A 23,250-nucleotide genomic window follows, 5' to 3' on the forward strand; every position below is an offset into this window, starting at 1 on the left:
CTAGACTATGGAACAAGGATTACCTCTAATGCCATTTAAAACATTTAAAACTGAGCTTTGAAAAGAAAATGCTCAAAGTATTTATTTTACTGTCATGTTTCTGAACCTGAATGACATCCATTCTTACTTTATGTTGTCTTGTGTTTCATTTTGGGAAAAGGCAACATAAATGTGAAGATTAAAAATTAAGAGCAATGCGCTATTCACACATACAAACAAATAATGGCTTATTGTTTTTAAATTTCACATCCATCTGTCAATGTCATGTTTACCAGTTTATAATTCAAACTGACGCTGAAATGGTTCGTTCCAATAGAAATTTAAACGTTATTTTTGTCTTTTGACCATTAACCACTGCGCTTCCACGTTTATTTTGTTTTTTTTTGTCCCAGCAATACGACTCAGTCATGTAAGTGTACGCATCATTTCAGTGTGCATGTGAAGTTATTTAGAAGAACATCCAGGTTGTTGTTGGTTTTTGTTTTGCCCCTCACAACGTCACTTTCACGGTGTGCCCCTCACAATGGCGCTCCTATGGAGCGGGGTCTCGGTGAAGCGGGCTGTCGGAATGGTTTAATCAGAGGTGGTTTTTTCAGGAATTACTGGCGTTTTCAAACCGTTCAGACAATGTGAATTTTAAACCGCGAATGAGAGGAAGCATACAGACTTCATCCTGTTTTTCCCCTAAGTGATTTAAACCTGACGGCCTAGCATCTTGTTTGCGAAGCCTGGGTCTCGAGTTGGAAATCGCTCCGTGGAAACCGTGGGTGAGTTGCTGCAATACCTGGGGGGTGTTTCACTTTCACTTTAACGACATGTTTTCGTTTTATATTTCGGGGGGGAGAGTGGACGTTTCAAATTTGAGACCGCAGTATCGTAACAGTATTGTAATACTTTGAAAAATGTGATGCATTACATAGGCAATGATATGAGATTTCATGTTTGCCAAGTATAGAGTTCTTATGTCCTTGCAAAACAAATAAAAAATAAATATCCAAATGGGTACCATCATCTCAAAATGTAATGTAACGCTATTACAGAAGGTAGTCTAATTTAATCATTTGTATCAGAATTGCCCACACTTTGTGTATGAACAAAGTTTTGTTCAATTTTTAAACCATAACACACTTACGTTACAGTTATGTTCAGACACTTGTATTTTAGGTAGCAATTAGTACTGTATATTGTTCACTTTAAACGCCTGTCCGTTACTATACAGTATGTGGTTTTATTTTAGAGGTACATCACCGGGATAGTTTGGCAATATAGCTATGTTGAGTTTGGTGCAGTACTCAGAATTACTGTATTTGCAGGTGACCTGCATTTTCATTTAATTCACGTCATTGTACAGTATGTATGCCTTCTAGCCTGGTGGTTATTAAGCAAACAGGTGCAAAGACTTTTAAATCCAAGTTTTCAGTTATCCCCTTCAATGTGTTACATATACCAATTCTCTTTTAGATGACCAAAAATGGTCCAGACATTCTGTAAGGTCCTTTGAGGCTCACTGCTTCTCACAAAGTTTTTAAACCTTTAGCCTTGTCTTATGTTTCTTAAGGCACTAAAATGCAGCCTTCCATATACAAAGAATCGCTTAAGACCTCCGTATATTAATCGATTTTTATTTTTATAATCGCACAATTAAACTGTCAAAACTGGAAACACAAAACGATTAAGGCGGGCAGTTCAGTCGTTCCTAGATGCAGTTTTATTCTGCTTATAACTGAATAACAGTGCAACAAAGTGAAAGTTACCATGTAAAGTAGCAGAAACCTATTAACTGAAACAGTTTCCATTCCTATTGCTGCTAATCACCCCCAAAACATTATTCTTTATTTTTCTCCCACATTGTTTCTCCACTTTTATCTCTTTATGTTTCCATTACTGACTGGCATTGTTTGTGTGGCATCATTTAGTATTGATGATGAATAATTCCTTCCATTTACCATGCCTTGCAAAAGTATTCAAAACCTTCCTATGGTGTCGCATTTTGTGAAATGACAAAATTCTGCATATACTTTTTTAAACTTAATGTTTTTTTTTTATCTGAATGCCTAGATTAAAGACTTCTAAGGGTAAGAAAAGTTACACTAAATGTAAGCAACAATTAAATTGAAATATGTTTATTCCATACAGTAAGTATTCAGACCCATGAAATCAGTATTTGGTGGAAGGACATGTGCTTTTTGTGGCTGTCTATCCCGACTTTGCATCTCCAAAGGTCATTTTGTGCATCTAAATTAGGTTTGCAACAGCACAGGATTGGAATAATTATGCAATCATGACTTTTCCTTTTTTCTTTCATATGATCTATTTACTTATTATAGTATTTTGCTTTGAATGAGTATAGTAGGTTGTAGTAGTTCAGGTGGGTAGCTGCGTCAGCATGTGTAGGCTGCAAAGGAACTAGTAATAGGTTTATTCCATGCTGAAAAAAAGAAGAGAGAAAACACGTTTCGGCCGTGGAGCCTTCTTCAGGTGTGAGAGAGGTGTATATACTGTCTAGCTTTAATAGGCAATTCTAAGAGTAAAGACTGGAAGCTTTAAAGTACTGTAGTAGAATTTGAAAACTATTTTCAGAATTTGAAAGGACCCTTAATAGTTTTGCAAGGCAATGTATGTAGCCGAATGTATATAGTATATAGCAATATCACCCTTAAGGATACTAGAGCACTTTACAAATAAGAAGAGACTAACTTTAAATCACCACTGAAGTGCAGCATCCACCTGGGTGACGTGTGGCCCCATTCTGTGCTAGGTGGAGGAGTGAGAAAGCCTCTTTTAATTTGCTTAAAAACAAATTCTGCTGTATCTTATTTTGTAGTTGCATAAAAAGCCAGTAACGCCTTTTTTTCAGTGTACATTTTGCGACTGAAGCAGGAAGAGAACGATGGGAAAGCTGAGTGAATAAAATGTGTATTTTAGATCTTGTCATTACTGTTATAAGATCAAATCCAGTATTTATAAATTTTGTTTTGCTCACATACAACATCGGAAGAAGTAGAAATTGCTTCTTTACATCTCCTTACGTCATTTATTCTTAGAAATAAAGATGGGCCCAGTGCGAGAGTCCAAGATGAACGAGGGCCTGTTGAACAAGAGTCTTTGACATTAATATGCCCTGACTGCAAGGGATGTCTGCTTCTCACAGGTAAAAATACCAGTGAGCTCCTATATGTGGTGTCAAGGGTAAAGAGAGAATTACATCAGTTAATAACATTAATAACATTTTTAAATGTTCAAACACTTGCGTATATGTGTGCTGTGTAAAAATGCTTATTTTTGGATAAAGGATTTTGGAAATGTTGCTGAGCATTGAACTAAACCCCGTCTTATACAGTGGAATGTTCTGTAATTCAGATTATATTTTTCAAATTTATTACATGATGCTTTTGTTGGAGAAATGTTTCCCTGCTTCCCCTTAAAAGACAGTCAGGAGTCTGTCTCAGAAGTTAAAAGAGGTTTTTATTTAATGCAGATGGGAGCGAAACACACAAAGATGCTCTGTGTATTTTTCTCAAGGTAATTTAACTAGAACAGTCCTTAAATATTTTTCTTTTATTTGTCATGCTTCCCTGTGCTTCCCTGTGCTTACAAGACTGACAGTTTTGCAAAATCACACACATCTTTCTACCTCCCTATTTGCAAAAGATAACGTCTTTTAATGCAATTGGTTACTTAGGTTCGTAGCACGCATTCCTATGTAACGGTATAGAATTACATAGTAGCCCTTGTGTCCAGCATTCCTCCAATCCATTTCACACCAGTTCTGAATGTCCACCTTATTCAATTAATAACAATAATAATAACACTTATATAGCGCTTTTCTGAACACTCCACTCAAAGCACTTTACAGGTAATGGGGACTCCCCTACACCACCACCAATGCGCAGCCCCACCTGGATGATGCGATGGCAGCCATAGTGCACCAGAACGCTCACCACACATCAGCTATCAGTGGGGAGGAGAGCAGAGCAATGAAGCCAATTCATAGATGGATATTATTAGGAGGCCATGATTGGTAAGGGTCAAGGGGAAATCTGGCCAGGACACTGGGGTAACATCCCTACTCTTTTCGAGAAGCGCCCTGGGATTTTTAATGACCACAGAGAGTCAGGACCTCGGTTTTACGTCTCATCCGAAGGACGGCGCCTGTTTACAGTATAGTGTCCCCATCACTATACTGGGGCATGAGGACCCACATGGATCACAGGGTGAGCGCCCCCTGCTGGCCCCACTTACACCTCTTCCAGCAGCAACCTTAGTTTTTCCCAGGAGGTCTCCCATCCAGGTACTGACCAGGCTCACACCTGCTTAGCTGCAGTGGGTTGCCAGTTGTGAGTTGCAGGGTGATATGGCTGCTGGCCATAAATATTGCATCTTCTGCAGGAAATGTGCGTACAAAGTTCACAGAGACCCTCTCAACACTTTTGTTGCTGCCGTTTGTCAATCTAAAATAAAACTGAACGTAAAGCATGTCTGACACTTATGGCAACTGTCATACATATGGTAGAGTCACATTATCGTAAAAAACTTCTCCAAAAGAAATATTTGAAAATAATTTTAAATAGAGATACAGTCGGTAATTGCTCAACAGAAAACAAAAATGGCCTTTACAGCAAGAAAACAGGTAAATATGCACTCAGCAATGCACTTTAGTAACAGTCGTACATTTCTTTAAAGCTTCACACAATCTTAATATTTGGGAGCTCTAGAATTATCCCACATCTTATAATTTAACTAATGAACATTTTCTAAGTATGTAAAATTCCCAAAGACAGGAAACGTTTTCAGATATTCTATTCAAAAGATAGTCACGTTAGTTTTTCATTCTCTCAATATCAAAAATTTCAAAAGTAAAACTTAAATTGATGTAATAATTAACTTCATTTATATTTTCTGTCTTTCCCCAGCTTCAGATCTGAAACCTCTTATTAGTGAGGCACATCTGCAAGGAACAGACTACATTTCTCCAATTACCTGGCTTTATCGTCTGGAAATGCCTCTGCCATTGGATTGAAGACATCAGTCTGCTTTCCTGTTGCTACACCCTGCTTCTCCTCTACTTTCACCATCCCTCTGCCTCACATTTTTCCCTGATCCCCCTTGTTCATTATAAACTCTCTTTTCCAACCTTTAGTGATCTTCACCCTTTCTCTGCTTTTTGGTTTCCCAATTTTACTTCACCTCTCACACTGTACCTTCAAACTAAATGTATTACCTTTCTCCTTTCTCTCTCTTTTGCTGAACCCTAGTCCTTTCACTTCAGCTAGTCACAGCTTTCCTGTTTTGTTTCCTTTTTTTCTTGTTTTTTTTTACAAGCCTCATCTCTCTCTTCATACCCCATCCATACACTTTTTTTCACCCTCCCAGTTTCCTTGCGACTCTCGCTTTCAAAAACTGCTACCCTTCTAAACCTTGAAGCCCTCTCACTTCTCTTACAATTTCTTGTGTTATACAAACAATAATTTATTGTGTTCCTGCTACCCATGTGTCAGGCCTTCTCCCTTTCGTCCTTATTCTTTGCCTAAATAAAATTCTCCATCCTCTTTTTATCTTTCTCCCTTCCCTGCTCTCTCATTCTCTACCTAATTGTCGCCCCTTAACTTCTCTCATTTACCCAGTCTCTCTGTCCCATTCTCAGTAAGATGCTTTGCATGGGACGCTCTCTGGACTCTCCTTGTACTCTGGCCATACTTGTAGGTTTTCAGTTTGCCTTCGTGGTCTATTTCTCTCTGGGGGGGTTCAAGGGCCTGGTGTCAGTGCTGGTTCGCTCTTCGGACCCTGAGTTTGACTACTCCAAACCCCATGACGTCTACACCAATCTTAGTCAGCTGGTGCCTCCACCAAATCCTGCAGAGACCGCTGGAATCGCAGTGGCAACAGGCAGGGGTCACCTGAAGGACTGCCCAGAAACCTCTCCTCTACTGGGTCAGTCTGTCTGTCAGATATCTTGAAGACTTATTGGTAGCGATGCTCATAATAACTTCACTGTAATTGTACATAGCAATGGTCTCATCGCTTGAAGCTTGATCTTAAGGATTTCTGTGTTTTATTTAATAATACTTCATACTACAGACAAAATCGTAAAGGTTTTAATGCTTTCCCCTTTACTAGTAATGCACACTTGACCTTGTTCCTTATCCATGTCTTTGTATGTGTGCACCAGTGGGTCCAGTTGCTGTCGTCCTGTCGTCATCGCTGTCTCTTGCCCAGATAAAGGAGCGCAACCCCCTGGTTTTGCCAGGCGGCCGCTACCTTCCTCCAGATTGCGAACCTCGGCACCACACCGCTGTCATCATCCCCTACCGCAACAGACAAGCCCACCTGCGGGCTCTGCTGTACCACATCCACCCCTTCCTGCAGAGACAACAGCTGCACTACGGCATCTACATCGTACACCAGGTCAGTCCACCTTGGCGCTCACCCTGTTGCAGGACATCATAGTTCATCTATTACCACTGGAAAGGTGGGGGTCTCAGAAAACCCTGTAAATTGCTCCCTATATTCTCTTATCACCAGCTGTGCACTAAATCTATTGTTCTGCAGTGCTGCCATTTGTATTGCACTACTCTGATTATTTTCCTACCTTTTGTTTCTTCACTTCATACCGGGGGTTACTACTAAAAGTAGCTTGTTAAAAAGAAGTCTCGGAGCCAGAAGAGTTAGAAAGCCTGTGCTCCACATGACTTTGTTACACTAATTTTTTAATAACGTGCATAGATTTCTCTACTTTTAACTCTATGAGGAGTACACAGTCTTCTGCTTTGTGTGGGATTTCAAATATATTATTTTCTTTCAGGTGTCTACTATATAAAGCATGGAAACATAATCAGTATTTGTAATCAGTAATCTTATTACTGGTTGAGTTAGTGCCTGGAGGGATGTATTATATAAAATCATCCCTTGAATACCAGGATTGAGTTGTTCTAGGGCTGATCTTTAGCACTTTAAACCAAACACCAGCTTCAGGCGTGGACTGTAAATTTAATCACTGTGTGACGAGCAAAACCTATGAAATGGCTAAACCTGAGTATAAGAGAAAAACCCTGTTCACAGAAGGCCAGTGTCTCTGCTTTAATCTTTCAAATGTACTGTGCCAATTCTTGTACTTAATAAAGATCTCTCACAGGCAGGAAATGCCACCTTCAACCGGGCAAAGCTGTTGAATGTGGGTGTGAAGGAGGCACTGAGGGATGAGGAGTGGCAATGTCTGTTTCTTCACGATGTGGACCTACTCCCTGAAAATGACCACAACCTCTATGTTTGTGACCGCAAGTCACCCAAGCATGTGTCAGTGGCCATGGATAAGTTCAGATACAGGTACCCGTTTGTGCAGTTACAGAGATCTGAGGGTGGCTTGATATTTGGGTCTTTTTTTGTCAGCGAATGTCTGAATAGTTAATTTTTCATTTTTCATTTTTGGGCATTCTGTTCCCACAAGGTTGCCCTATCCTCAGTATTTTGGGGGGGTGTCAGCTGTAACACCGGACCAGTACTTGAAGATGAATGGGTTTCCCAACCAGTACTGGGGCTGGGGTGGGGAGGATGACGATATTGCTGCCAGGTGAGATGGAGAGAGAATGAAGATTTACAGTACAAGTCCCCCAAAACACTGCATCATACGACTGCCTGTAGCCCTTCATTTGCAGATCTCACCCCTGGTAATATTTATTAAGCAACTGTTTTTTTACTTTTTCCATCCATTTTCACTTGCTTTCATGTTCATCTTTAAGTCTTTGTTCTCCAATCCCGGTCCTGCAAAGTTATTATGTTTGCAGGTTTTTGGTCTTGCTGGCTTATTAATCTGAATCAGCTCACTGTTGGCTCAATTTAAGCTTACGTTTAACAGCTTCTCGCAGCTTTTCAGGTGCTGGTGCTATAAAAGACCCGGAAACCCTACAGGCACACTACCTCACATGGACCAGGATTGGAGACCATGTATTAATTTATTGCAGCAGGAAAAGCAAATGTAGCATTCTCATTGTCTCATATTCTTTTAGAGCTACTGAAACATCAATTGTTTAATATGACGTTAGTAGGAGCATTTGCTTAGTTTTTTAAAATCTTTTGGGAAGTTGTTTTATCCATTTTCCTTGTGATTGTTATATCTGGCTCATGCCTTATCAGCTAATGCGTCCTGGATGAGCTGGTTCAAGTGTAAATTAATGAACAATCAAGTCTCGGGGTCTGTATTTTAATTAACTTCTACAACTTCTCAGTGTGCTAAGGGGAGTTTTTTTTTTTTCCTTCAGGTTTCCATAAGGTGCATTTGTGCAGAGTGGTATTTTGCACGCTTCTGTCCCCAGTCAGTATCAGGGTTATTCAAAGTGTAGGTGAATAGTTTTTTTTTTTCAGACCATAATTTCTTTGTTTTTAAAGTAAACATCAAATCTGATTACAGTTGCCATCTGTAATTTCCATATTACTTCAAACTTTTTTAGGCTTACGTCTGTAAATAAAAAATCACAAATGAACTATACTTCCAAAGATATGGGTCATAGTGTCTGTTAATTCTCAACATTCTAAAATTACTACCCATATTGCCTACTAAGAAGTAAAGAAAACCCTTATCTACATTCAGAAGAATTGATTTCTGAATAAATGACATACAGTATACCTGTATCAGTGCAAATAGTAAAAGAACAAGAACCTCAAAAGAACAGGATACTCTCCAAGTTGTATTTTGGTCTTTCCATTACATATGTCTTTGCTATCTTTCCATTGGAATTCCACCTTCTTTTCTCATTTCTTTTCCCATTTTGTTATCATTTCCTCCCCCTTCTCTTAAAACATATTCCTAGCTTCCGGGAAGTCAGTTTGTGAAGAGCAGGTAGGTCATCTAACTGGACTATTAGACAGTTTTTTACTTCCTTTTGTTGGTGTTAGAAGCCTTAATGAGGTACAGGGTTCTTGCCATGTTCTGTGTCAACCAATACCTGTAGACAGTCTAGACTTGACTTTTTCTTCTAGCACAGGGGTATTCAAGAGAATCTGTTCTTTCTGATAAACTGTTGTAATCGGCGTACAATTTTCTGCTCATTTAAATGTAAAAACCATCCAAAGATTTGACATATAAATCTTTGGAATTATCAAATTCCAGAATACTTTTTAAGATCCATTTCTTTTTCCCTTTTCACAGTTCTTAAGCACCTACAGTAGGTACTGTATATTAATAGTTCCTCATGGTCCCCTAAGATAAAATACAAGCACCAAATATTTGGTTAATGAGCAATTTAATGTTTCTGTCCAGAAAGACACATTGATTTCCAACCAAAATGCTCCAATTTCTCCTTTTGTCATATTATATAAGGTAATATAGTATGCACATGACTCCTTTCTGTTAGCTATGAACTGCAGGTTAAAATAAAGGGGCTAATGTGTTGATCTTATGATCTTCTATATTTCTTGCTAAAGAGTTCTGTTATTTAAGATGCTGTCCATCTGTACTCTGTAGAGTGCGATTGTCTGGAATGAAGATCATAAGGCCCTCAGTATCAGTGGGACATTATAAGATGATAAAGCACAGAAGTGACAAAGGGAATGAGGAAAACCCCCGCAGGTACAGTACGAATGTCATTTTTAAACTGTTATTGAAACCAGTCTGACCTTAAAACTAATCCCAATCCAACAAATCTAATGCAGAGTGTCTGTTATTTCCTATTTCTGTTAAAAGAGTACATTTTTTCTTTTTTTTACATATTAAAGATAACTTTACAGACAGACCTGCATGTATCCCATTTCTATGGATTGAAACATACACAGGGAGACATAAGAAATTTAACAAATGAGTAATGGAAACAATAACATTTTGCATTTTTCATACCTCATAGTATATATGCTGATGTGTTGAACTGAAGCTTGGAAATTGTTTTTCCTAAACCTCAGTAATGCCAGCTTTGCCTTTTTGATCAAATATTTGTATTGTAAATGAGTGATTCTGTGTTCATGGCAGATTGACTTCTTTTTAAATCCAACACCTTAATGGTTTAAGTTTACAGTAACAATTCTGTGGTGTCAGGTCAGGTAACTGAAGATAGACGTTTTGATATCTTCTAATCTTACAAATTGCTAAATTCCACTCCTTCCCATCCTTCCAGTTCTATTCTTTGTTCCTGAAACCAGTTTAAATCATATGAATTTCACCATTTTGTAATCCACAGTCACATTTCTTCAAATTGTCTGTCTTGTGGTCTAAGGTTTGACTTGCTGATGCGCACTAGAAGGAACTGGAATTCAGATGGTGTGAACTCCCTGACCTATGAACTCTTGTCCAAGAAGCTGGAACCACTGTACACTAACTTGTCAGTCAACATTGGGGAGGACCCTCGAAAACCACAGAAGAAGCCCCTTGACACAAGTTCAAAAGGTACCCACAATGTGACTGCTCCCTCTCTGGTGTTCAAATCCATGGACCTCCACAAAGTGGAAAACTTGCAAGAAGGTGGGACAGTACTTGAAAAGGACAGATCAGTATCTAAAAATGGAGCATTCGGAAATAAAGAGGCAGGCAGATATGCAAATAAAGGCGGAGTCAAGCAAAGTAAGGATTATGTGGGTGTGGCTTTACCAGAAAGGGGAGAAACTGTGAGCCAGGCTGTGGGAGTAAACTCGCGAGAGGGCGGAGTCAGGAATGTAACAGCTCAGGTTACATAATGGGACAGGACCTAGCTACTGTTGAATTGTGGCTGTGTCCCACCAGTTCAGCCGCTGTTGTACAACCTCCATATCATTGCTGGTGGAAAAAGGCAGATCATTCGCAGTGATCTGTCAATTGCTGAATTAAAATCAAAACGCTGTACAAGCCCTACCCCTCCTTGTACTTGTTTCTGTGCCTTTTTTGTTCATTTTGTATGTATTTGTAATCTCCTGCAGAATATATTGATGAGATTTTCCTTACAAGACATTTCAGAAGCGCCAGCTTTTGTGTACATGTTACTTAAACAAATGATTGCGTACGACATTCTTGAAGTAAGCTGTGAAGAGGTTAGAGATCATCCCTTACATTGTGGTGTTTCTATCAAATGTGGTGGTCTGTTTTTCTTACAAAATGGATTATGTGTGTACAGTATGCATATTTGTGGACTGAAGTATTGGCACCATTAATTTGAAACAATTGTATTCCCTCAGCCATTTAATAGTTTATTCAGATACTTCAGAGTTTATGAAACACTGATTAATTTCTGTAAAGTATTAGTAAAGATATAGATATTTACGGAGTTGAATATATGGTCAGTGACATATCTCTGGGCCAATATTTACCTAGAATATTTACTGCTGCTTACCAAGGTGAAACACAAATATAATGTAATGTTTAATATAGTCAATTGGAGAAAATAGTTTTAAATGAAGGGTCGATACTTTTGTCTGTGACTGTTTGTAAGTATATTCAATGAAGTGTGAGCTATGGTGACAATACTTTCTTAATTGAACAATCAAATATTATGAAATCCTTCGGACAATCTGTGCAGTATTACAACATATCAAATAGGTTTTGTGTTTGCCATGATGTTTGAAGTTTAATTCCACTTGTACTCTTTGCTAAATTGAGTGCATTATTTAACTGGGGAAATGTAGTATTTTTTAGCAGCTACAAAAATATGCAGTACAATTAAATGTAGATTGACATTTTTGGTCCTTTTGGTGTACTCCAAGAGAGCTTGCAAAGAACATTTGTAAAGCTTATTTGGAGTATAATCAATACTATTTCAAATATGAGTATTCTGAATACAAAATATTGAATATAAGAATAACAACAAAAATTACTAGTCTATGTAACAAAAATAACTCTACGTCTATACTTTATATGCAGATATTAAATTGGACATATACATTGAAAAACTGAACACAATCTGACTGCTAAAAAGCTACAATGGGCTACAAGTAAAAACTTGCTTTAATCAGCAAGCAAGGAGTTAATTTAAAAGGCTTACTTGTAATCTAAGACACTATATATTTAGCTATTTCTTGATTAGCATCAGTATATTTAGTATATAAATATCTCCCACAGTATTATAAAATAATCTTGTCTTTAAATGTTGCTTTTACTTTTATGTGGGGATACAGTAGCTAATTTCTACTGTACAGTATTGAGGTTGGTACAGTATTAAGGGTAAATGTGGTCTGCATATAATGTTGAGTTATTTTGATTCCACGTACTTGTAAAGTCATTATTCAGAATATTTTTGGAATACTCAAATTTGAAATTGTAAGGTATTCTGAATATTTACGTGATAATGTTGTGACTCTTCTGCATCTATAGCTCTTGAGGAATACCACTATTCTAGGTGTTCCCAGTATCAGCTACTTAAGACTTGAACCAATTATCTGTTTTCCAGTTAATCGATTTAAGGGGTTTAATGTCATCCCAAATGGATAAAATAACATCCAGAAGTCCCTGCTGCTGAGCGCTGGTGTTTACCATTTTTCATTTACGTGTTGTTCAAATCTGCAGTTTGTATCAGTTCAGTTATTTGGCTTCTAGGTTTGCATTTCTTGTAGTGAGGCTGATGTCTGCTTTCAAAATCCATTCTGATGTACCGTCCATCTCTCTCTGGTATCTTAGATCAGATCAGCCAATGGGAGTGCAACACAGTCGCCTTTGTCTACCCAAATTCATAACTTTCAAGTCTGGAATATCAGGTGTCATTTAGTCTTTAACTGTGAACCAGTAATTATGATAAAACCTCCTGACTTTTCATAGACTACCAGTGCAAGAGAACTTCTGCTTTATGTCAGGAGATGGAGAAGATTCTGGACATACCTGTGACTTTACTGCTTTTGGTTTTTTTCTTTGCTCATTGCAGTTTATTGTAGTTTTTGTCTTGTTTTGCACTACAAATGATTGTTTTGTAAATACAAATCTGTTAAAAATGTGCTAAATCTCTAGGTGCCTCTATATAAAAACAATCACTCTCTAGCAGTTTCCAGATACATACTGTAGCTTTTGTTTTTTAAATTACTCCATTATTCCTACCACTTCTTGTCTAAACTGAGTCTGCTTAAAACCTATATGGAAAGACCACTCTTTTTAGACCTTATCTTAAACCCGTTAGTTGCAGAAGTTTCTGTTTATTCCAGTTAACAAATTTCCTTAATTTTACATGTTAAATCATGACAATAATAGTATCAGATTATCCATTTTGCTCTTAAAATGATCCATGAAGGAACTGGAATATTTTGCACTGAGATTAAAATAACATGTAGGGCAAAGCTGCTTTTTGTTGATTTAAGGCAAATCATTGTCCTATATTCCCTTTCTGATGCTTAAGTGAGATTGAGATTCAGATATTTGAGTTTTTGTTTTTAAAGATGGTTTTGAGACTTGACTGAGGAGTATAACATTTGACTGCTACCATAATATATGTAGAGTTAATAATCCTCTGATGATTTAATAACTAAACATCTGAAAGATGGCAAATAAATTTTAGTAACACTCAAGATTGCTGGATGTATAAAGTCTAAGATTTTATTTTAAAAATTAAATGAGTAATTAATATCATTAGTTTAGTTCATTTCCAGGTTATTCTTAATTACTAGTTATTGATTCTTTGTGTCAGTGAATAAAGGAATTTGCTGTGCAATGCCTGAAACCCCATAGAGGAATTATGTGTCAAAACGTGGTCAAGTGTGATGAACCTTCACACCTTCTTTGCACATACTGTATATAGATAAATTACTGAAGCAATTGTTTAGGGTGGCAAAAGATCCCAAATTTGTCTCCAACTAAATACCGGACAGCATGATGTGTTTAAATAGGAAGGACTGTATTCAGCTGTATTACACTTCCAATTAGTGACGCTTAAAGGCATTTCCTAATATACTGAAAGTACTGTAGATACTGCAGTTAGTACAGAATCAAAATAGACATAATGTGTGGGACAATGTGTTAAATTTATGAGTTATGAGAGTTTGTCTTCAGATTGCATTACTTCACCTCTACCAATAGCTGAAAATTGACAGATTTTCTTGAATAAATTAGGTGTTTTCTGTTAGGTAAAACTGTAGCTGTGTTATGAGTATGATTCAAGTAATACCTGATGGTAAAAGTTTAGTTCATACTGTAGAATAGAATTCTAGATTTAAGAAGAATAAACAATTTCACTAGTATCTTTTTGAGTATAAATTGCAAACTTGCATTATGCAAACATTAGCTCATGAGCTTTCCTATATTATTATTCACCTCAGATTTGCACTTGAAATGCAATTTGTTAAATTTTCCTTTTTAGGTTCAGATCCACAAGTATGCTATTCCACATACATGTCCTGTTTGGAAATTACAGAGTATTTTTAATCCAAATCACTGTTTTCACACTGGAAACTTAACATTCAAGATTAGTCACTTTAGGGTGAAAATAATACATGAGGCAGACACAAGTTTTGGTAGCTCATACAATAGGCCATACATCAGTAATCACATACAGTATTTTGAATTAAAAGTGCGGGTGCAGTTGAAAGGTAAATTCTATTTCTATATAAAATCTAGAGTATGTTGGACATTTTTTGATATCGTGTGAAAATTTTGACTTGGTTACTTGGTTAGTGGAAGAGAAGGTATTCCATTGGTGCAATAGTTAGAGTTCCAATAATATTTGACTAAAATGAAGAAATAGGGGGCAATGTGAACACCTGTGAGAGAACATAAACATTTTACAGACTATAAAGAAACATGTCTTTTTTAACGTTCCTGTGCACCAAGAAATTTCCAATTATTTGCACCAGGTAAAAGCAAGGAGGCCAAAAAAATAAATGAAATTGCTAGGGAGCGATTGTTTAGCTGTGTTTGTGAAATATCTATATTTAATGAAATACCTAGTTTTGTATGAATCATGTGGGAGTGTCTTAAGACAGTATGCACTGAAACAATCTAACTTGGGACCTGAGAAATGACTCTTGAGTACATTTTTAACTGGAAGCTTTTTCTGCTGTGCATTGAAAGATTGTATATGTTATTAATAAACCATATTTAAAGGGGACTGTGACTCATTTGGTGTACAGTATGTGGACTGCTTGAAGAAGAAGAATAATGAATAATTGTTTACACTTATATAGCGCTTTTCTCGACACTCCACTCAAAGCGCTTTACAGGTAATGGGGACTCCCCTCCACCACCACCAGCGTGCAGCCCCACCTGGATGATGCGACGGCAGCCATAGTGCGCCAGAATGCTCACCACACATCAGCTATCAGTGGGGAGGAGAGCAGAGTAATGAAGCAAATTCATAGCTAGATTGTCACTAGCTTATAGTTATTCAACGTGCAGGATTGAAATACCTGTTATGCTTGGTTCAGTGTGTAGTCTTTGTAGTTCCAGCTGTCCTGGCTTCTGCAGTTGTATAAAGACACACTGGACACCCCCCAACGGGACGAGAAGGGCCACTCCCAGAAGGGGGGGGGGGAGTTTACACCGACAGTCCCGGAGAGGTTTGCACCCGCGTAAGGTTTTTTTTTGCCTGTCCCATCATCACGCACTTTCACCTGAGCATATACACACGTTTTTTACGCACCAAGTTCTTTTTTTGTTTTCCTTTCCTTACTACCTGTTCACCAGACTGTGCCCCGCTAAATGGGGTAAGCCCAGTCTGGACATCACAAGGCACGGCGGTAGTCCTTTCTTTTGGCCTTTTTGTGTCATTTTTCACTCTTTTTGTGTTATTTGTGCTCCCTGTTGACCTCACACCGGTACCTCCGGGGGGTTGCCACAAGTTCTCAGGGGGGGGTTGACTTTTTACAGGTGCTCACCGTGGCGCCTCCCACTACACAGTGTCACAACATGAACAGATTTTACCAGCAAGTCTGAGTAGCTTGTTTCATATTTTCCTACAAATCTTTGGGTAAAGAAAGTGCCCCCAGGTCCCAGCTTTAAAATCCCTCCCACAGAGTTTCCCCTTGCATTGTTTTTCACTGTTGCTTCTGAAGAAGTACACGGGGATGAACTGGGAATGCCTTTGAAAATTTTGAATACTTGTATCGGGAAAGTTAGAGTATTTGAATTTGGCAGCAACGAGGAAAGTCCAAGGAGGTGTCCACTAATCCAGGAGTGAATAATTCTGAATAACGTTTTTATGGTGCAATGTAACTCAGATTAAAACCAGGTCTGTATTGGTGTACTTAACCCTTAGAATACATTTAACATGTGCAGAAACAGTTGTTTCTTAAATGAAAACTTTATTGAAAAAAGGTGCTTTATCATTGTACAATCAAGATTTTTATAAGAGGAAAAAAAACACGTCCTGCTGAATTTTTAAAAAGATGAAGAAACTCAGAGATTTTTGGGACTTTTAATACCTACAATACCCAGCATCATGAAAAGAATAAAGTGAGAGTTCAAAAGAATAGGAATATAAACAAAAAATGCAACTCTTACCGGATTCATAGCAAATGTAAAATATAGATATACAGAAACAGAAGTGTGTGAGAAATTTCTACAGCACCCTCTACAAAAAACATTAAAAAAATACAGGATAGCAGCTGGATTTTTGTAAAACTGTTATATGCTGTCAATTTTACTAGTATAATTACTCAACTTAAAAATCAGAAAACCAATGTTAAAATTATTTTATTAAAATGTATTGCCACTGTGCTTTGTAAACTTAAAGAAATTAAGTGTACAGTATGACTGGGTTTGAGTTATCAAACTGTCTTAAAAAATAAATGAATAAGGAACATAAAAAAGAATAAGAAACGTTTCAGACAAGATCCCATTAACTGGAGCCACCAAAATAAGAAGTAATTCTACCACCTCAATAAAACAGTATTCCTCATGTCCAGTCTTCGTACATTCTACTCTTAAAGAACCAGAAGAGTTACACAGCTGTTTGCTATATTTAGAACTGTCCAATATTATTATATTATAATATTATTATAATATTAATATTATTATAATATTATAATAATATTTAATATTATTAAAACAAAATGAAGTGTTCGGCTAGAATATAAAATTTATAATATAAAAAATAAAGAACGATGACATTGTCTCACTTTATAAACTTCAACCATGATTTTACATTGGTGAAAATCCCCTTAACATTTTTTACGGCTTTGCCTTTCTCATAGGCCCTCATTTCTTCTGGACGCACATCCTGGCCAGTGGAGACTTTGTGGAGAAGGACTGCGCTCTCCCTCACTGTCATCAGTGACTTGATACGTTCCTTGAACCCTGCTTTAGCTTCTTCTCTTTCAGCAGCTATCAAGAGGTCGATGTAGTCTGGAGTGGCAAGTGGATTTGGACGAAGAGCAATTTCACTGAGTCGTGCCAATCCTTGGTTCAATGTTTTAATAAGGTCCAGGATTTGTAAGTCCACAGCTTGAAGTTCCTCTTCCAGTTTTTCATGTATCTTTTCAGCGTTCATTTTTTCTCCTACAGCTTTCTCATATTCTTTCTTAAGGGTATTGTACGTTCTTTTTTCTCTGTTTGTTTTGTATTCCCACTTATATTTCTGGTTAAAGTGGACTTGCCACTCACATTTCCCAGGGCAAACTTTACAAGTTCCTGTAGTTTTGTCCATGGCATAGCATGAAGACTTTTTTGCATCATCTGCAATCATACAAGGGAAATGGCAAGTGAAGTGACAACGATTGCAATTGGTGATGAAGCTGCCAGAAATATCTTGTTTAAATGGGACCGTCATCTCCACTTCGTACTCAAAGTCCTTGTTTGCATCAATGCAATTTTGGTGCTGCTGAAGAGCCTGTTGTGTTTGCCGGATTTCTTCCAGCTTATGCAATCCAGCTTTAATCATTGGCTGAAGGCCTTCTACAGTTACCTCTAGCTGTTTTCTTTCTTCAAGTACCTCCTTCGTCAACTGCAAACTCCTTGGTTCCATTCTTTCCAGGTCCTCAAAGAACATCTTCATGCTGTTGATGCCCATTTTCCAAAACATCTTATCAAAGTTCTCAGCAGACTGGTCATCAGTCTCATTCATTCCCTTGTTGCATGCAAATAAGGCAGAGTTATTGAATTTAAAATGCACAGGCATCCCACTGCTACTTTTGGCACAAGGCACTTCAGAGGCATTGATGGCTTCTAAAACCGGAGGGGTCTGAGCATCAGCAAAGGTGACCAACAGCTGAATGTTCTCTTGGATGTCTTTTCCAAAAATGGAAAGGATGGAGTCAAAGATGTATTTCTGGACAGCGGTGAGGCGCGCCAGAGCTGCCTGCACTACAAAGCACACAACGTCGATGTGGGTAGCGCCGTTTGGGTTACAGAAGAAATCCCGGATCCTCTCGATGAGCTGCCTGTCTTGCTCAATACCCCTGGTGTCGCCAAATCCTGGGGTGTCCACAATGGTGAGAGAGTAGGGAACACTGAAGCCCCTCTGGTAATGGATTTCATATGCAGTTATTTCTGAGGTTTGGCTTTCGGCTTGCGTTCTTTGGCTCTCCTCAAGAATCGGCTTGAATCTGAAATTATCTTCCCAGTCTACACCCAGTATGTAGTTGATCATCCCATTTATGAGGGTGGTCTTTCCTGAACCTGTGGCCCCAAGGACCATGATGGTTTTATTTTTAGGATGTGCACTCCGACGTCCAAATGTAAATCGTCGACAAAACCCATACTGATCAATTACTTCCTTCTTTAAGGTAAGTTTATAAATGCAAGGTGTCCCATTGTGGATTATGTTTTGAGGATTTTTCTCAATGATGTCCTGTGCTATTTTCTTAATTAAGGTGGTGACGGAGACAGTATCACTTGCAGCACTCTTAGCATAATCTCCACAATCACAGGAAACACGAAGAAGGTAGGTTGTGTTTGGATTCAGTCCCTTCAACGTGTACTGGTATTCTTCTTTCCCTGTGAGCTTTTCAGTCCACTCCTCTGGATTATCTCTGTTATTGCCTTTTTGTTCCTCTTTGTATTCAATTTTATATCCTCTAAGGCTTACACCTTCTCCTATAGCCAATGGGTTTTCCCAAGATAGGGTTATGGTAGTTGTTGTTACCTGCAATACCTTAAGACTTGAAGGTGGGCTTGTGGGAAGAGTCATGGCATCGATAATAGTTTGGCTCCTTACAACATATCCTAGTTTGCCTTCTATGATGCTTCTAAACTGATATTCATAGTAGGGAAGTAAGTCTGATATAATCACCTCTCCATCTCCTTCAGGAAATTGAAGCTGTGTCCAGCAGACACTACTGTTAGCCCTGAACTCAATCCCAATATTAACTATTTGGCTATTTTCTGGAGTTCTTGCTTTTAACATTACAGTGCTGTGGGTGATCTCACAAATTTCTGGAGCATCTGGTGTTGGTAGTGGATCCAGATATGTGCTTTCCAATAGTCCATCTTCATAGAGAAGGATAGCTGCTGCAGGCATGTCCTTGATGTACTTAGAAGCTACAAAGAATCTTGTTGTTTTGTTGTTTGCGTTGATGCTTGCTAACTCCAAGAAATATTTGGCCAGGACTCTCATCTGTTGCATGGAATTTGAACATATCCATTGCTTGGGCTCTCTTGGCTTGTACCTATAAAGGTCTTCAGTCGTCTATGGACCATTTTTGTGTGCATCAGAGCTCAGATATTCATGCAGATCTGACAGGTAGGGTTCAGGCTGATGTAAGTGGGTAAATGTAAAGCAAACGACGCTGTCTACATCGGGATCTAGTACAGCATCATCCAGCTGTTTCATGGAGGATAACACTTTGATGCCCTTAAATTTCGAAAGGAAAGACCTCACCAAGGAGGTTTCTCGTTCTTTGTGGTCCAGCCATTTTGATATCATCTTGACATAGAAAGGGGAGTTTTCATTCATTTTCAGAAGGTCCATCAATGCAGCATCGTCTTGCTTTCCTCCTCGAAAGGCTGGCAATAGTTTGGCTGTTTTTTCCTGGAAGGCAGACTTGTACCGATGGCAGACACATTTCAGCTGCTCTGCCTTCTTCTGCATCTCGGGGAACCGTCTGGCAACCGGGTCTTTTATCAGGTCATCGGATCTCATTTCAATGGTGTTAAACTCTTCTAAAACATCTTGATACTGTTCAATAAAGTCAACAGGGATGTTCTGCACCAGTCGGGCAGCCTTAGGCTCAAGCTCTGATAAAGGACACAACCAGGCCTTCACTGGCAAGGCATGCTCTCCACTTGGGCCCAGAGCTTTCGGAAGATTCCTGAAGGTGTCGATCACATCTTGGAAACCAAGCAGTTTGCTTGGACAGCAGAAATCGCCAAAAAGGGTGCAGCTGCACTTCGAAGCTATGGCTTCTTCATCTGGTGTCAGTTTGGTCAAGGCATCCTGTTCCATTGAAAGATAGGGTATCTTCGTGAGCAGGGAGTGCATGGTATCCCGCTCGTTCTCATTCTCCGAAGTATCCAGATCAAACACGAAATAGGCATCGGCACCGTACTGCAAGGCAGTGACCACATGGGTAGCTGTGTGTTTCTCAATGTCACTGCGGTGAGACACAGCGTCGGCTCCCAGTTCATGGAGAGGCAGCTGCAGTAATCTACTTGTGGCACGGTACTGTAGAGTAAACCGAGTTTGTTTTTGAGATTTCCGTCGGTCGTGAAAATAATTGGCAGCCCCTCGAGTCTCAGTCAAACCACTCAGAAGGCTCGCCTTAAGCTGAGACCCTAATGTCAGTGCAGAGACCTTCCCTTGAATGGAATCAGACTCAATGACATTGTACTCTGTGGTGTTCAGGGGCTGCATCTGTGAATTTTTCTCTAATGAATCTTTATCCCAAAAATAGGTACCTGTAATGGCCAAAAAAATACCATTAAATAAATAAATTCTAACTAAATAAAGTCTTTAACGAAGATATTACTATTATTATTAATAATGAATGACCTTGGACAAGCTGTAAGTGTAAGCTATTGCTTGGTATTGCCCTGGTCCACATTCTTTTTTTCATTGACCGTCTTTGTAAAAGTAACACCACAGCATTTCGCAATCACGCATTTGTTTCCAATCATGCAAAGTACAGTAATTTTTGAGAATCGATTCACCATGCCTTTCACATGCTCATAAAAGAGATTGATTTAGGAATATAAACATATTACCGTATGCAAACTGTACTGTATACAGTATGTATACTGTATGTATATTTAATGTCTTAACTGTGCCCGTTTAAGTATTGAATATTTATATAGAATTTTACCACTGAAGGGAAATCTTAGTGCCTGAGCATAAAAAGAATAGGAGCATACTGCAACGCATGTGAAGGCCATAAACGATATTAATTTTGGAACTTAAACATACAGTATATGGCTGGTCTCGGTACTTTAAAGAAAACATACACACCAGTATTCCATTTCTCCCTAAACATTTTAAGCATTGAAGTCTTTAACTAACGTGATACCGGAGTCAACAAGCATACTTTTAGAATTTGATTAAAAGGGAATATAATATGGAATCACGTATCTAAAGAAATTAATAACGATATAATTATATTCATGTTGCAAAAAAACTGCAACGGACATAAAAACTCCCTTGCTTTTAACAGAGTAATTTCTAACTACGAAAATTAGTTAAACTGCGACACTTATCATTCAACCAGAGCTCGAAATATCACAAGGATCCTCTAGAGCACAGCAAAGACTGTATTAAAAGAATCGCGTATCTAAAGAAATTAATAAGATATAAATATATTCGTGTACTGCAACAGGGCTGTGTAGGGCTGTTTCACCTCTCTCTTCATGTGACTCTATTCAAAAGCCATTTAGCAAAGAGGGGATGAGAAGAGTGACAAACTAGTATACAGTACAGTACTTTAGATCTTTTTTTCTGAACCGGGGAAAATCTGATCATGTTTCTCTATAACAATAATAAAAAACATTGCCACAACCGGACTGTTAAACCAACGCATTAGCACGTCAAAGCCCATTGAGGAACCGGGCGCAATAACTGTTTTGTCTCTTGATTTACTGATCTGCATTAATTACAGAAATCGAGTTCCTGCTCTTTGCAGACGACCTGGTCCTGCTGTCGCCCACAGAACAGAGGCTGCCGCAGAACCTGACGCTGCTGGAGCAGCACCGTCAGACCTGACAATCAATCTGGACAAGACCAGAGTTATGGTTTTCCAGAAAAAAAGCCAGACCCCCATTAGTCTTCCTGAGATCGTCGGATTATGAATGAATAAAAGCATCTTATTAAAAACACATTTGCGTTTGTTTGGGAGCTATATTATGTATTTTTCATATGTAAGATATAATGATGTGTTCCCGCTTACACATCGCACGACTTTAAAAGCTAGAAAAACAGGTTTCGATTCACATTATCTGGTGAGCCTTGTTTTGTCAAAGGACAGCACAAAAAAAAAACAGACATTGTGTGGTACAGCACGGAGCTCAGTCAATTCAAACAAGTTCAGTTACAAAAAAACTGGAACGGACATAAAAACTCCCTTGCTTTTAACAGAGCGTTTCATAATTGCCAACTACGAAATTTATTTAAACTGCGACACTTATCATTCAACCAGAGCTCAAAATATCACAAGGATCCTCTAGAGCACAGCAAAGACTGTATTAAAAGAATCGTGTATCTAAAGAAATTAATAAGATATAATTATATTCGTGTACTACAACGGGCACAGTAAAGACATTTACTGTAAATCTTTCTACCACAGACCAATGGACCACGAGTGCCCCTGTCGGTCAACCAATCACGTACTGCGGTACCGCGCGTCATCGTGCGTCACAATGTGCTACGCCGTAGCCAATTACCTCCGGTACGTGTGTGTACCGCGCACTTTGAATGGCTGCATCTGTATAATATTTGACATATTTGACGCCACAAGAAGAGCGTAATCTGGAATAAATCCTAAGGAATCTACAGTAGAGAACATACCATTTGTATCTCTTTTACATTAGCTCAATAAAAAGTTTAATGAAAAAACACCTTTTTCATAATGTTTGCTAGTCCGTTTTTATTTCAGTTAATTATTGCAGACACTGTTAGAATCCTAACAGTGAGCGATTATTTCAGAAATATTTCAACCAAGCAATTATACATAGATTATAGATAATTCAAATACAGGTATGTACATGCTCAGAAGTTTTTCTGTACTGTGATGAAGGTATTCTTTGCTGAAACATTGGTTTTAATGCCCTGGTCTTCTCAGTAACCTCAGAAATATTTCTGGATTGCTTTTGCCATCTTTGTGTTACCTTGAATAGGAGCGTCCTTGTAGGAGTCGTACAGCATTCCCAGTTGGAACGGACGTCCGAGGACTGGCATCTCAAACTTTGAAGAATTCATGCTGCCAAGTCAAAGAGGCTGGAAGACAAAAATAGTGTCATTTGAA

At 38.4% G+C, this 23,250-nt stretch overlaps 3 protein-coding genes across 6 annotated transcripts; 1 reads left to right on the plus strand and 2 right to left on the minus strand.

Annotated features, from left to right (window-relative positions):
* The first annotated feature begins 432 nt into the window (after positions 1–432).
* Positions 433–14,975, plus strand: b4galt3 (beta-1,4-galactosyltransferase 3). Of its 4 annotated transcripts, XM_088627092.1 has the most exons (8): positions 437–767; positions 3,045–3,151; positions 4,914–5,931; positions 6,170–6,405; positions 7,133–7,323; positions 7,445–7,567; positions 9,458–9,562; positions 10,200–14,975. In XM_088627092.1, the coding sequence occupies exons 3-8, from the start codon at positions 5,649–5,651 to the stop codon at positions 10,654–10,656; spliced, it is 1,395 nt and encodes a 464-aa protein (XP_088483218.1). In that variant the 5' UTR covers positions 437–767; positions 3,045–3,151; positions 4,914–5,648; the 3' UTR covers positions 10,657–14,975. The 4 variants fall into 4 exon arrangements, with proteins under 4 accessions (XP_088483221.1, XP_088483218.1, XP_088483219.1 ...); XM_088627095.1 differs by lacking the exon at positions 7,445–7,567 and having other exon boundaries at positions 433–767; XM_088627093.1 differs by lacking the exon at positions 3,045–3,151.
* Positions 14,976–16,147: 1,172 nt separating this feature from the next.
* LOC148674398 (uncharacterized) lies at positions 16,148–19,427 on the minus strand. Its single transcript, XM_088627069.1, has one exon. The coding sequence runs from the start codon at positions 19,425–19,427 to the stop codon at positions 16,980–16,982; it is 2,448 nt and encodes an 815-aa protein (XP_088483195.1). The 3' UTR covers positions 16,148–16,979.
* A 63-nt stretch (positions 19,428–19,490) lies between these two features.
* LOC148674399 (stonustoxin subunit alpha-like) lies at positions 19,491–23,250 on the minus strand. Its single transcript, XM_088627103.1, has 2 exons — positions 23,114–23,250; positions 19,491–20,698 (listed from the first exon to the last, which is right to left on the minus strand). Exons 1-2 carry the CDS (start codon positions 23,202–23,204, stop codon positions 19,491–19,493), a joined length of 1,299 nt encoding a protein of 432 aa, XP_088483229.1. The 5' UTR covers positions 23,205–23,250.

This window comes from Lepisosteus platostomus, chromosome 3 (genome assembly GCF_059453375.1).
Source record: "Lepisosteus platostomus isolate fLepPlt1 chromosome 3, fLepPlt1.hap1, whole genome shotgun sequence".
Classification (NCBI taxonomy): Eukaryota; Metazoa; Chordata; class Actinopteri; order Semionotiformes; family Lepisosteidae; genus Lepisosteus; species Lepisosteus platostomus.